The sequence below is a fragment of the Physeter macrocephalus genome, chromosome 8 (assembly GCF_002837175.3).
Source record: "Physeter macrocephalus isolate SW-GA chromosome 8, ASM283717v5, whole genome shotgun sequence".
NCBI lineage: Eukaryota > Metazoa > Chordata > Mammalia > Artiodactyla > Physeteridae > Physeter > Physeter macrocephalus.
In genome coordinates, this window is record NC_041221.1 from 145,005,473 (window position 1) to 145,018,576 (window position 13,104).

At 40.6% G+C, this 13,104-nt stretch overlaps 1 protein-coding gene across 5 annotated transcripts in view; it reads left to right on the plus strand.

The window, feature by feature from the left end:
- The window catches only part of HMGXB3 (HMG-box containing 3), a 61,611-nt gene that overhangs the window by 8,367 nt on the left and 40,140 nt on the right, over nt 1–13,104 (plus strand). For 3 of the 5 annotated variants that reach the window (XM_028493371.2, XM_007130653.4, XM_007130655.4), the window contains 3 exons: nt 1,073–1,171; nt 7,041–7,172; nt 11,260–11,678. In XM_028493371.2, coding sequence (XP_028349172.1) covers nt 1,073–1,171; nt 7,041–7,172; nt 11,260–11,678 — 650 coding nt within the window. Of the gene's footprint in view, nt 1–100; nt 174–1,072; nt 1,172–7,040; nt 7,173–11,259; nt 11,679–13,104 lie in introns of those variants that run through there. The other 2 variants (XM_007130654.3, XM_028493372.1) reach the window with 2 other exon arrangements.

The window sequence follows — 13,104 nt, forward strand, 5'->3', positions numbered from 1 at the left end:
ATTCTGAAATAGTGGTAAGTAAGAATACTGGTGTGGCACTTCTAGTTGGACTGCAGTCCTCTTGAACCTTTTTGTCCCCAGGCTTGGTCCAAGTCCCCAGGCTTCAGTTTCTTAGGCACTCTCACCAGCTCCTCTTGCCCAGCATAGCCAACATTTTCTTCACATGAGATAAGGTACGTTAACAGGAGGGATGGGAATGATGTTTGGGCTGTCCATGAGTCAGAGCCAGGATCTGTTTGGCTATTAGTATTAGTTAGAATTTTATGTTCCCTTAAGGTTGTTTCAGCAAACACAATGGCACCTTGAACTGTTCAGGGAATTTTTTTCAATAGTCTTGGTGGGCACAGAGTAAGTAGGAAGAAGGAAGTTCTCTTCAGGGCCAGGTTGATGGGACTAATAGCTGAGAAAGAAGAGGGAGGTATCTCCCCAGTGGCTTTTCTATCATGCCCAGTTGAGGAGAAAGAACAATGATTTCAGTGATTCCACAGCCTGGTCCCCTGGAAGTGGAGAGTGGGGGAGCTGCCACCATGCTGTTACCCCGGGTGCGATGGCATCCTCAAAGAGGTAGTTCTGCTTAGGCTAAGAGGACCAGCATGCGGCCGCCCCTATGGCCTAGACGGATGAGAGCAGATACCCCTGCAGAGGATTCTGTGCCAGGCGTAAATCCGTTTTATTACTTGTTGTCGCAGTGCTGTTTATGATGATGAAGCATGCTACTGGTTAAGGCAGATTAATAGGTCGCTAAGAACATTTGACAGGGTCAGAAGAATTGGGTTCTTTCACTAACTGCTTATGTGATCTTAGGAGTTCTGAGTCTCTTAAGAACCTCAGTTTTCTCATCTGTAAAATGAGGATAGCACATTCCCTGTGGTACTGGTTTTCTCTGTCTCTGTTTGTTCTTAATTAAACTTTTATTTTGAGATAATTGTAGATTCATACTTTTTTTGTTGTGCCCATTGGATAAGCACATTATCTATGGTTATTGGACTTGATCGGTCTTCAGTGTTGTGGATGGTCCTGGGTGTTCTTCACTCCATCTCAATAAAACTTTCTTCTTTCCATGTACCTACAGGATTCCAGTGAGATTAGCTCCTCTGCGCCAGCAGCACAATTCATCATGTTGCCTCTTCCTGCCTACTCGGTTGTGGAGAACCCCACCTCCATCAAACTGGTCAGTGTGTGGGGAGTTCAAGGAGATTAAGGCTCCATAAGAATTCTCTTCCAGGTAGTTTTCTAAAAGTCTTAACAAACTTAGGACATTGGGACTGGCAAAGATCTCAGAGGTTTTTCTGGTTCAGGTATTCTTAACTGGGGGTGAGGGAGTGGGGGAGGGTCTGTGAATGGACCTCCGCAGGATCCATGAACTTCTCAAGTTACGTACAAACTTTTCCGCTTGAGAAAGTATTTTCCTGGGATAGGTTCTATGGCTTTTATCAAAATTTCTGAAGCATACGTGTTTTAGAAAAATTGAGGGATCACTGATCTAATTCAGTCCTGTTATTGTGCAGGTTAGGAAAAAGGTCCAGAGAAGAGAAAGAACTTGTTCTCTCTATGATTCAAGGTCACTGGACTGCAAAACAAGGCAGAACGAGGACCCTGGGTCTTTTGATTCACAAATGTTTTTTCCATCACAGGCTGTAGCATGTGGGCTGAGATTTATTCCTAAATATCTCATGTTTCTTTATGATATTGTAAATGGTATTTTATTTTTTAAAAAATATTTATCTATTTGGCTGCATTGGGTCTTAGTTGCGGCATTCAGGATCTTTCATTGCAGCACGCAGGCTTCTCTCTAGCACGCGGGCTCTCTAGTTGTGGCCAGTGGGCTCTAGAGCGCCTGGGCTTAGTTGCCCCACGGCATGTGGGATCTTAGTTTCCCGAGCAGGGATTGAACCCATGTTCCCTGCATTGTAAGGGGCATTCTTAACCACTGGACCACCAGGGAAGTCCCTGTAAATGGTATTTTAAAACTATTTTCAGGGCTTCCCTGGTGGCGCAGCGGTTGCGCGTCCGCCTGCCGATGCAGGGGAACTGGGTTCGCGCCCCGGTCTGGGAGGATCCCACATGTCGCGGAGCGGCTGGGCCCGTGAGCCATGGCTGCTGAGCCTGCGCGTCCGGAGCCTGTCCTCCGCAACGGGAAAGGCCGCAGCAGAGGGAGGCCCGCATACCACAAAAAAAAAAAAAAAAAAACAAAAAAAAAAAACTATTTTCAATTTCTGGTAGTTCACTGCTAGTATATAGTAATACAGTTGATTTTTTGCTTATTAAACTTGTGTGCTGCAACTTTGCTAAACTCATGTATTCTGCTAGCCTTTTTGTAGATTCTATTGCATTTTTTACATAGATGGCAGTGTTGTCTGCTAATAAAGAGAGTTTCATTTCTTCTTTTCTGATATGGATTCCTTACTTCTTTTTCTTGTCTTATGGTTTTGTCGAGGACCTCTCCAGTACAGTGTTGAATAGAAGTGGTGAGAGCTGATATTGGTGTTTTATGCGTCATCTTAGGGGGAAAGTATTCAGTCTTTCATCATTAGGTATAATATTGGCTGTAGGTTTTTCAGAGATACCCTTATCATGTTTAGGAAGTTATTTTTGCTGGGAGCTTTTATCAGGAATGGATGTTGGGTTTTTCAAAATTTTTTGTGTGTCTTTTGAGATGCTGGATTTTGTCAAAATTTTTCGTGTTTTTTTTTTTCCTTTTTTAGTTTGTTAATGTGATTAATATGATTTTTCAAATGTTAAATCAACTCTGTGTTCCTGGGATAAACTCCACTTGGCAATGATGTATTATCCTTTTAATATATTATTGGATTTGATTTGATAACATTTTGTTCAGAATTTCTGTATCTATATTCACGAGGGATATTATTGGTCTCTAATTTTCTTGTACAGTGTTTGTCTTGTTTTAGTATCAAGGTAATGCTTACCTCATGGAATGAGTTGTGAAATATTTTCTGCTTTTCCATTTTTTTTTGGAAGAGTTTTGTGTAGTACTGGCATTATTTCTTCCTTAAATGTTTGGTTAGAATTACCAGTGAACTCATCCGGGCCTGGAGATTTCTTTGTGGGAAAGTTTATAATGGCAAGTCCGATTTTTAAAATATATATATAGGACTATTCAGATTATCTATTTTTGAGTGAGCTTTGATAGTTTGTCTTTCAGGGAATTTGTCCATTTCATCTGAATTGTCAAATTTATTGACATAAAATTGTTCAAAACATTCTCATTCTTTTTTTAAAAAGCTGTGGTAAAATATACATAACATGAAGTTTACCATTTTAATCAATTTTAAGTGTACAATTCAAGTGCTGTTAAATATTTTTACAGTGTTGTGCAATCATTACCATTATCCATTTTCAGAACTTTTTCATCTTCCCCAAACAGAAACTCTATATCTATTAAACAGTTACTCCCCATTCCCCACCCCACCCATTTCTACCCCAAGCCCTGGTAATTGCTATTTTACTTTCTGTCTTAGTATTTGTGTGTTCTGGGTACCTCAAATAAGTGGAATCATGCAAATATTTCCTTTTTGGTCTGACTTTTTCACTTAGCATAATGTTTTCAAGTTCGTCTATCTTGTAGCATGTATCAGAATTTCATTCCTTTTTATGGCTGAATAATATTCCATTGCATGTGTATACTATATATTTTTAATCTATTCATAAACATTGATGGACATTTGGTTTGTTTCTACCTTTTGACTATTGTGAACAGTGCTACTGTGAGCTTTGGTGTACAAATGTCTGAGTCCCTGCTTTCAGTTCTTTTGGGTATATACCTCAAGAGTAGAATTGCTGGATCATGTGGTAATTCTGTTTAAAGTTTTGTGGAATTTTTATCCTTTTAATATGTATAGAATTTGTAGTGATTTTACTTCTCCATTACTGATACTGGTACTTTGGGTCTTCTTTCTTTTTTCCTGATAAGCTTGGCCAGAGGTTACTGATTGTATTGCTCTCAGAGAACAAGGTTTTGGTTTCATTGATTTTCTCTATTGTTTTTATGCTTTCTGTTTCACTCATTTCTATCATTCTTCTGCTTACTTTGGGTTTAATTTGGTCTTTTCTAGTTTCTTAAGGTAGAAGCTGAGGTCATTGATTTGAGAGTTTCTTTTGTAATATAGCTGCTTAGTGCTTAATTTCCCTCTAAGCACTGCTTTAGTGGCATCCCACAAAATTTTTTTTAAAATAAATTTGTTTATTTTATTTATTTATTTTTGGTTGTGTTGGGTCTTCAGTGCTGCGTGGGGCTTTCTCTAGTTGCAGGGAGCAGGGGCTACTCTTCACTGTGGTGCGCAGACTTCTCATTGCAGTGTCTTCCCTTGTTGCGGAGCACAGGCTCTAGGTGTGCGGGTTTCAGTAGTTGTGGCACACAGGCTCAGTAATTGTGGCTCGTGACTCTAGAGTGCAGGCTGAGCAGTTGTTGCGCACGGGCTTAGTTGCTCAGCGGCATGTGGGATCTTCCCAGACCAGGGCTTGAACCCATGTCCCCTGCATTGGCAGGCAACTTAACCACTGTGCCACTAGGGAAGCCCATCCCACAAATTTTGATATGGTGCGTTTTCATTTTCATTCAGTTCAAAGTACTTTCTAACTTCTTTGACCCATGAGTTACTTAATTATTTTCCAGATATTTGGGATTTTCCAGGTGTCTGTCTTTATCAGTTTCTGATTTGATTCTATTATGGTTAGAACTTTGTAGTTTATAAGACCTGAATCCTTTTAAATTGATTGCAGTTTATTTTATGGCTCAGAATATGGATTGTCTTGATAAATGTTCTATGTGCACTTGAAAAGAATATGTATTCCTGCTGTTGGGTGGAGTGTTCTATACATTTCAGATTAGGTTGAGTTGATTGATAGTGTTCCTTATTGATTTTGTATCCTTACTGATTTTCTGTCTACTGTTTCTGTCAATTATTGAGAGAAAGCATCCATCTGTCATTGTAGATTTATGTTTCTTCTTGCAGTTCTATTAGTTTTTGTGTCATGTATTTTGACTGTTATTAAGTACACAAACGTTTAGGATTGTTACGTCTTCTGGATAAACTGAACGCTTCTTCATAATGAAATGACCTTTATCTCTGGCAGTATTCTTGCGTATGAAATCTACTTAGTTCTGATATCAACCTTTCTTTTGATTATTGTTATTAACAAGGTATATCTTTTCCCACCCTTTTACCTGTTTGTACCTTTGTATTTCAAGTACCTTTTTTGGTAGGCAGCATATCGTTTGGCTCCAAGAGCAAGACCTGTCTGGTGATCTCTGCCTTTTAATTATAGTATTTAGGCCCTGTGTATTTAATGTGATTATTAATATGGTTTGGTTTAAATCAGTCCTCTTACTATTTGTTGTTATTGTTGTTGTTTTGGTCCTATCTGTTTTGTTGTACTTTCTTTTGAAATAATTAAGTATATTTTATGAATCCATTTTATCTCCTTTGTTGGCCTGTGAGCTCTTAACTTTGTCTTGGTTATTGTATTGGTTTCTTTTAGGATTAATAGTACATACCTTTAACTTGTCACAATTTGTCTTATCCTCTAAAACCTCTGCTGTGGATAAACAATACTTTCTTCGATAAGAATGTTGTAGTAAACTAATTATTTTTCCTGAGCCTTTCCTGTTCCGGAAATTTATATTCTTTCATGGTTTAATAAGTGTCAACCAAGCTCTTCTAGAAATACTTAAGAAGGCAGCAGCAGCCTTGAACACTAGCATTAATTCCTAAAGTCATTTCTGTAAGTTGCTGTTCAGGAGTATTTCCAAATTCATGGTAATTTATTTATAGCACTAACTTTGCTCTGAGGGTGTGTTCAGAATGAATATTCCATGTGGGGCCACAGTCTGAGAAAAGATAAGATATAATGTTTTACCCATTAATAATAGTCTCACAAACTTTTTGCTCCTCAAGATATATCCATTAAGCAGTAAGGACAGGTGATTTTACAGAAGAGGAAACCAAGGGCCGAAGAGCTAAGATGACTTACCCCCAGCTCATTCAGTATGTTAGTGACAAAATTGGAGCCCAAACCCTGGTCTCTTTCCTTGGTGCCACACAACTTCACACTCATCTTTGACCTGCTCTCACTGTCATAATCACCTTTTCCTTAGGTGTTCTGGCCAGAGGTAGCCTAGAGGCAGCTTGGTGTTTCCAAGGGAAGTTTTTGCTTTCTGGCCAGCCTAGGGAGGCTGGGATTAGTAGCTGAGTAAACCATAAGTGACAGAACAAATCTGACAGGGAAGTGTTTTCTTTCCAGCATTAATCAAGAAATGGAGTGTGGCTAATTTCTATTTGTAGCTGAAATGTAATACATTCTGTTCAAAGGGAAATCATCGGATATGGTTGCAAGCCAGTGGCTGAATATATTTGATGATCAAATTCTGTGGAGTGTCAGAGGACCTGGTTTCAACTGGAGTTCCCTCTCATTTTTTTAGTGACTGGACTGTTTTTATATCTTTGAACCCTAGGTCCTAGGTTCTCTGATTTTTAACTAACAAGAATGAAGAAGCAAATTCTTTGAAGTATTGAGAGCCAGAGGGTGCAGCAGGATGCATGGAAGGAATCTTGACCAGGAATCAATAAGATCTGTTTTCGAGGTCTAGCTCTGTCCTTGAGTCACTACATGATTTGAGGCAAAGCATTTAACTACTCTGAACCTCAGTAGTAATAATACTTCATAGCATTGCTGAGAACATTAAATGAGATATTGGTAGAGTGTTTAGCAGTGTGTGGTACTTTGCTTAATTAATTGCAGCTCTTCTTACCTTTATACTTCTGGTACCTAACTCTGTAACCTTGGGCAGCTGTCTTTCTTCATTTGAATTCACTTTCTCCATTTCTACAAACTGAACTAGTTAGTTGTATCTTAGGACCTTTCCAACTCTGACCTTTTAAGATACCATGAATTGGCTAACCTTCTGCAAGCTGGTATCCTCCTGGCATTGTTGTGGTTATAATGGTCATCAGGATCTGACAGAGATTAGACTGTGGTGTTGATTCTGACTTGCTCTTTTTTATTTTATTTTTTAAACACAGACTACTACGTACACCCGACGGGGCCATGGGACATGCACCAGCCCAGGCTGCTCCTTCACATATGTCACCAGGCACAAACCACCTAAGTGCCCTACCTGTGGTAACTTCCTAGGAGGGAAGTGGATCCCAAAGGTAAGGTTCATTGGCCATCACTGCTTTGGAAACCCCACAAAGTAGGCTTATTATTCCCTTCAAGAACAGATGACTTAAATGAATATTCATTTAATTTTCTGATGATACAAATAAGTCAGTTTCTTTCATTTAGAAAGAAAGAATAAAATGATATCCATAATCTCATACCATCCGAAGAAAAGCTGTTGTTAAGATTTCAGTATATTTTCTTCCAGTCTTTTTCTGTGTTTATACAAGTTCTGTATCTTGCCTTTTTTCCTTTAAACATATCATGCCATTAAATATTCTTTAAAAACATGATCTTTAATTGCTTCATAGTTTTCCATGAATGACTACACCATGTTAAATCATTCATTTCTCGTTAGGGTTACATTTTTAACAGTCTGCCCTCCACACTGACTGCTTAGCTATTCACACGCACAGCACACATCTCATTCCCTAGCTCAGAGTCCTTTTGGTTTCATAGAGCTCCTATTAAAAGTGGAGGTTTTTAACCCGATATTCAAGGTCAGCCATAGCTTAACGTTCCAGATGTATACCTCTGTCTCCAAATAAATGATGCTCAGTAAGTAAGTGAGCGTTAGAGCTGAGCCCCTGTGACATTCAGTTCAGCGCATGTTTGTTACCTGTTGTATGCTTGGCACCGACTACATGAATCATACATACTTGCCACATTTTTGATAGAAATTATTTAGGGACAAAAGGACTAGAATAGTCAGAGGTGGTTTTATAGAGGCGATGGTTTGGAAAGATCAGTAGAATTTGGGTAGATAGAAGAGGAAAGAAGGCGTTGTTTCTGTGAAAATAGCTTAGGTTAGGATTGTGTTCGTCATGTGTTTGACTCATGATCCAAACTCATTTCTGTAGAGAAAACTTAAATAGCATATTAAGTTCCTTTCGGCAGTTTCCACAGAACATCTCAGAAAATTACTGGGATGGTGACTTTTGCCCTCTGGCTGAGTGTTGGAGTTCAGGATAGCACCAATTTCGGAGGCAGAATAGGTTAATAATTAAGAATACAATTCTGGAGTCAGCTTCCTCAGTTCAAACCCCTGCTTCCCAAGTATTTAGCTTTGTAACCCTGGGCAAGTCATTTTATGTCTCTTTTCTTGATTTAGGCTTCCTTTCATTTGTAAATGGAAGTTAACAATAGTGCCTACCTCACTAGGGTTATTGGAGGGGTCAGATGAAATGATCCATGCGAAGTGGATGGCACATTCCTAGCGTATTGAATATTCAATCCTCAGTAGGGCTTCACTGCTCCCATTGTTGGCAGCAATATAATTAATATTAACAGCAACAATAGAGACAATTAACATTTCAAGGGGCAGGAAGTACCTAGGGCCTTGTGGAGTTTTTAGTGTGCACTGTGAAGCCATTTCATTTATTCCCACCCTAATTATTCTTGCAAAATGTACTTCCCCAGCTGCAGTAGGAAGATTGAATTGGATAGTTGTTGGACTCCTCCTTGGTCCTTCTTCACTGATGCACAGCAGGTCTGTCAAATGACCTTATTTCCTGTGCTTTTGCATGAAAGAGTGTAACCAATCCTGTGCCTAGTCTGCTTCAGATTCTGTTTTTACTTTGGTTTTCTTTCCTTTTTCATTTTGTCTTTTTTCCCCCTTTGATTGAATAACTTTTGAGCTATTCTCTCTTTGAGATCAGACTCATGACGAAAACAGTTTTTTTCTTAGCTACTTGTCCCGTCTTTACTTGCTAAGTCAGAATATTTTTCCCAAAGGTTTTTGCAAGAATTACCATGTAAAGAGCAGATACTGTGATTTCTAAATCTCATAGAAACAGAATATGTGAGTGTGAGAAGAAAAAGGGTAACAATGTAGCATCAGTGCACTTAAAATTTTAGAGATAAAGGTGACTTGGTTATCAGCTAGCTCAACTCCCAAATTTCTAGCTAAGGAAAAATAGATTCAGAAGTGACTTGTTACATTCACATTCCTAATTATCCTGTCGCCTTTTCCACTAAACCACAGTTCTCAGGCATTGCTGTGCTGTTTACCTGCAGAATCTTAAGATTTCCTGAGTTCTCATTTTTGAAAGAGCAATTATAACTAGTTTCTAAAAGCTCCAAATGTGTCCATGCCAGTCAGGAAATGACTCACCTTTTCTTATATTGTTCTGGAGTTCATACTGGCTAAAATTAGCCCAAGAAACATGTGGCACAGTTCCCAGTGCGTTGGATGGAACAAAAGATGGTATATAAGGCTCTTTAGCTCAAGGCCTCATTACTATGGGCTCTCTGATAGCAGTAATTGAGGTCTCTGATCGAGGAACTGGTACTATTTGCCTTCCGTCTTGAAAGAAAGTGACATCTAAAAAGGGTAGGCTGAGTTAAGGAAATGTGAGATCACCAGCTAGAGTTTTTTGCTCTGATTGCTTAAATTATCCAGTCTTCCTGCAAAGAATTTTTGTCTATAGCCTACTTAGTGGGCAGTGTTCTGCTCAAAGATCTCATCTCAGGGGTTTAGTTTATCTTGTCTCCTGTTTTTCTGCTGACTTCTTTAGCAGTCAATAAGCTCAGTACAGTTTACTTGGAATTTTTCTTGTCCTCATGGTTTGTAATTGTGTGTTAGAATCTGAGAATGCTTTACTGGAGATTTCTTAAGGTCGTCTATATTGATTCTTAACCAGAGGCACTGTGTTGCCCGGAGGGACTTTTGAAATGTAAGGGGTTTTTGGTAGTCAGTGACTGGGAGATAATACTGAAATTTAATGGCATTGGGCACAGATGCTAAATTTCCTGTAAAGTGCAGGGGGGTCCTGCCCCTCCATCATGAAGAGCTGGGCCACCCAAAAGGCTATCTTGCTGCTGTTGACAAACACAGAGCTCTCTTATTCCATAATGGGAAATGAGGAATCAGATGAAGCTTGCCTTAGGTGACATAAGCAATTAGGTTGAAGCAGAGCCTAGACAGAGTGCAGCTTTTGTGTTTTGTCTCCTAGTTTATAGTGCCTTTCACTATTCATGTGGAAGGAAAAAACCTTTGAGACCTACCACAGAGATGACCACTGTTAAATTTTTTTTTTTTTGGCCGTGTTGGGTCTTCGTTGCTGCGTGCGGTCTTTCTCTAGTTGTGGCGAGCAGGGGCTACTCTTCATTGCGGTGCGCGGGCTTCTCATTGCGGTGGCTTCTTCTGTTGTGGAGTACGGGCTCTAGACACTCAGGCTTCAGTAGTTGCAGCATGTGGGCTCAGTAGTTGTGGCACGGGGGCCCTAGAGCCCGCGGGCTCTAGCGTGCAAGCTTAGTAGTGTGGCCCTCAGGCTTAGTTGCTCTGTGGCATGTGGGATCTTCCCAGACCAGGGATTGAACCCGTGTCCCCTGCATTGGCAGGAGGATTCCTAACCACTGCACCACTAGGGAAGTCCACTGTTAAATATTTTTAAGTGTTCATGTGTACATATATGTATGTAAACCTCGGGTCTGTCTGAGATAGCGGCAGCTGGTATTTTTAGTGAGTCTGAACCTTTTCTAGCATGTAATTAATGTGTGTGATCTGATTTGACCCAGTGAGAAGTTTGTGGTGTATGTGTAAATCAGCCTTACGCTGACTTTTAGGACTCAACCTGAAAGAATCTGGGAAAAAGATACGAGTTTTCCCCAGTGGAGTTGGAAGCGTTCAGTCTTTGCAAGATTGTGACCACATTGTGACTGAGTCTCATAAAGGGACCACCAAGATAAACAACTTAATACTTCTGGCCCAATATGGCAGTATGTCAGCCTCTTTGTAGAGATAAAGGAGAAGGCCTTTAACAATCAAAGGTCGAGGTAAAAAAATGTCAGCATTTGTTTGCTGAAACCTGAAGAAACATGTCGTTAAGAAATTTATTAGAATAGACTTATCCTAACTCGGACATTGAGTACTGTGGTGAAAGGGAACTGGAATCAGAAGACTTAGATTCAGGCCAGTTTTATACTTGGGACCTGAAGTCAGCCTCTTCCTTTCTCAGCCTCAGCTTCTTAAATGCTGCTCATACATTATTGTTACAAGGATCAAATGAGAGAATATTTGTAAATGATTGTCAATTGTAAAATGCTATATGCATGAAAGGTTTTCTTTTTTTTTCCTAGGAAAAGCCAGCCAAAGTCAAAGTGGAATTGACTTCTGGAGTCTCCTCCAAAGGCTCTGTGGTTAAAAGAAATCAGCAGCCTCTCACCTCCGAGCAAAATTCTGCTAAGGAAAACTCTTCCAAACTGACTCTGGAGAACTCAGAAGCTGTAAGCCAGCTCCTAAGTATAGCTCCTCAAAGAGACGTGGGTGAGGAGAATGAGTGGGAGGAAGTGATCATCTCAGATGCCCATGTTTTGGTCAAGGAAACTCCTGGGAATCGTGGTACAGCAGTCATTAAGAAGCCAGTGGTCAAGAGTGGTGTGCAGCGTGAGGTCTCTCTGGGGACAGCTGAGAATGACAGTCCTGGACTAGACGTGCCACCACCAGCTGAGGGGACCAGCACCTCCAATTCACTCCCTGCTCCTAAAAAGCCTACAGGGTAACCCAATGTGTTTATTTTCTTCCCCCATTTAAAAAAATATTTATATATTTATTTATTATTTTTTGGCTGCATCAGATCTTAGTTGCGGCACATTGGGATCTTTTGTTGCGGCGTGTGGGCTCTTTGTTGCTGTGCACTGGCTTCTTTCTAGTAGTGCGCGAGCTCCAGAGCATGCAGGCTCAGTAGTTGTAGCATGCGAGCTCTCTAGTTGTGGCGCGCAGGCTCCAGAGCACGTGGGCTCTGCAGTTGTCGCACGCGGGCTCTGTAGTTGTGGTGCGTAAGCTTAGTTGCCCTGTGGCACGTGAGAATCTTAGTTCCCTGACCAGGGATCGAACCGGTGTCCCCTGCATTGCAAGATGGATTCTTAACCACTGGACCACCAGGGAAGTCCCCCAATGTGTTTATATATTACAGCATTGTGTTTAGAACAGCAGCTTGCGAAGTGCCCTGTGTTTAATTTGTCCCATGTCCTTACAGCATTCCTGAGAGAGATAGCAGAGCCCACTTCATGGTTTCTATTTTAGAGATACAGAAGCTGAGGCCTAGAGACATTGATTTGCCTTTCCTCCTACACTCGGCTGTCTATTCACTGCTGTCCCGTTCCTTATACATCTCTTCTTGTCAGTCTCCCTAAAGCAGTTATTACAGAGTCTTGTTGGTACAGGCTGTGGGCAATGTTACAAACCTAGTATCCAATTCTGGATACTGCATTTGAAAAGAGAAGCCTTATTAAGGCATCTTTATATGATAAAGATTCCTGTCCTGGTGGTCAGAGAACTAAATTCTGGTTGTGACTCTGTCTAGGGCTTCTGTTTGACCGTGGGCATAGTCACTTCATACCCATTTTCCCCTCTGAAAAATCTTGAGTTGGGTGTTATAAAAGAAAATTCTATCCTCAATGGCTGACCATACAGCCTGAAAAAGATTGTGTGTAAAGCTTGCAGCCCAGTGCCTTGCAGATAGGAGAGGACCATAAGTGTGGGCTGTTTTTCCTCCCTTCCTTAAAGGCTTTCTCACCTTAGAGGCTTCACTGAATTCTCCATGTATGTAGCTCCTTTACAGAGGCAGCTATGGTCTTAAAATGGAAGGCTCTTTTTTGTTTATATCATTGGTTCTCAAAGGGGAGCAGTGCCCCAGGGGACATTATGGCAATGTTTGGAGACATTTTTGGTTGATACAACTGGGGAGGGAGTGCTAGTGGCATCAAGTGGGTAGAGGCCAAGGATGCTGCTAAACATCCTGCAATGCACAGGACAGCCTCTTGCAACAGATAATTATTTGGCCCAAAATGTTAGTAGTGCCAAGGTTTAGAAATTCTGGTTTATATTATTATGATTAAAAAACTTTTATTGGGCTTCCCTGGTGGCGCAGTGGTTGAGAGTCCGCCTGCCGATGCAGGGGACGCGGGTTCGTGCCCTGGTCC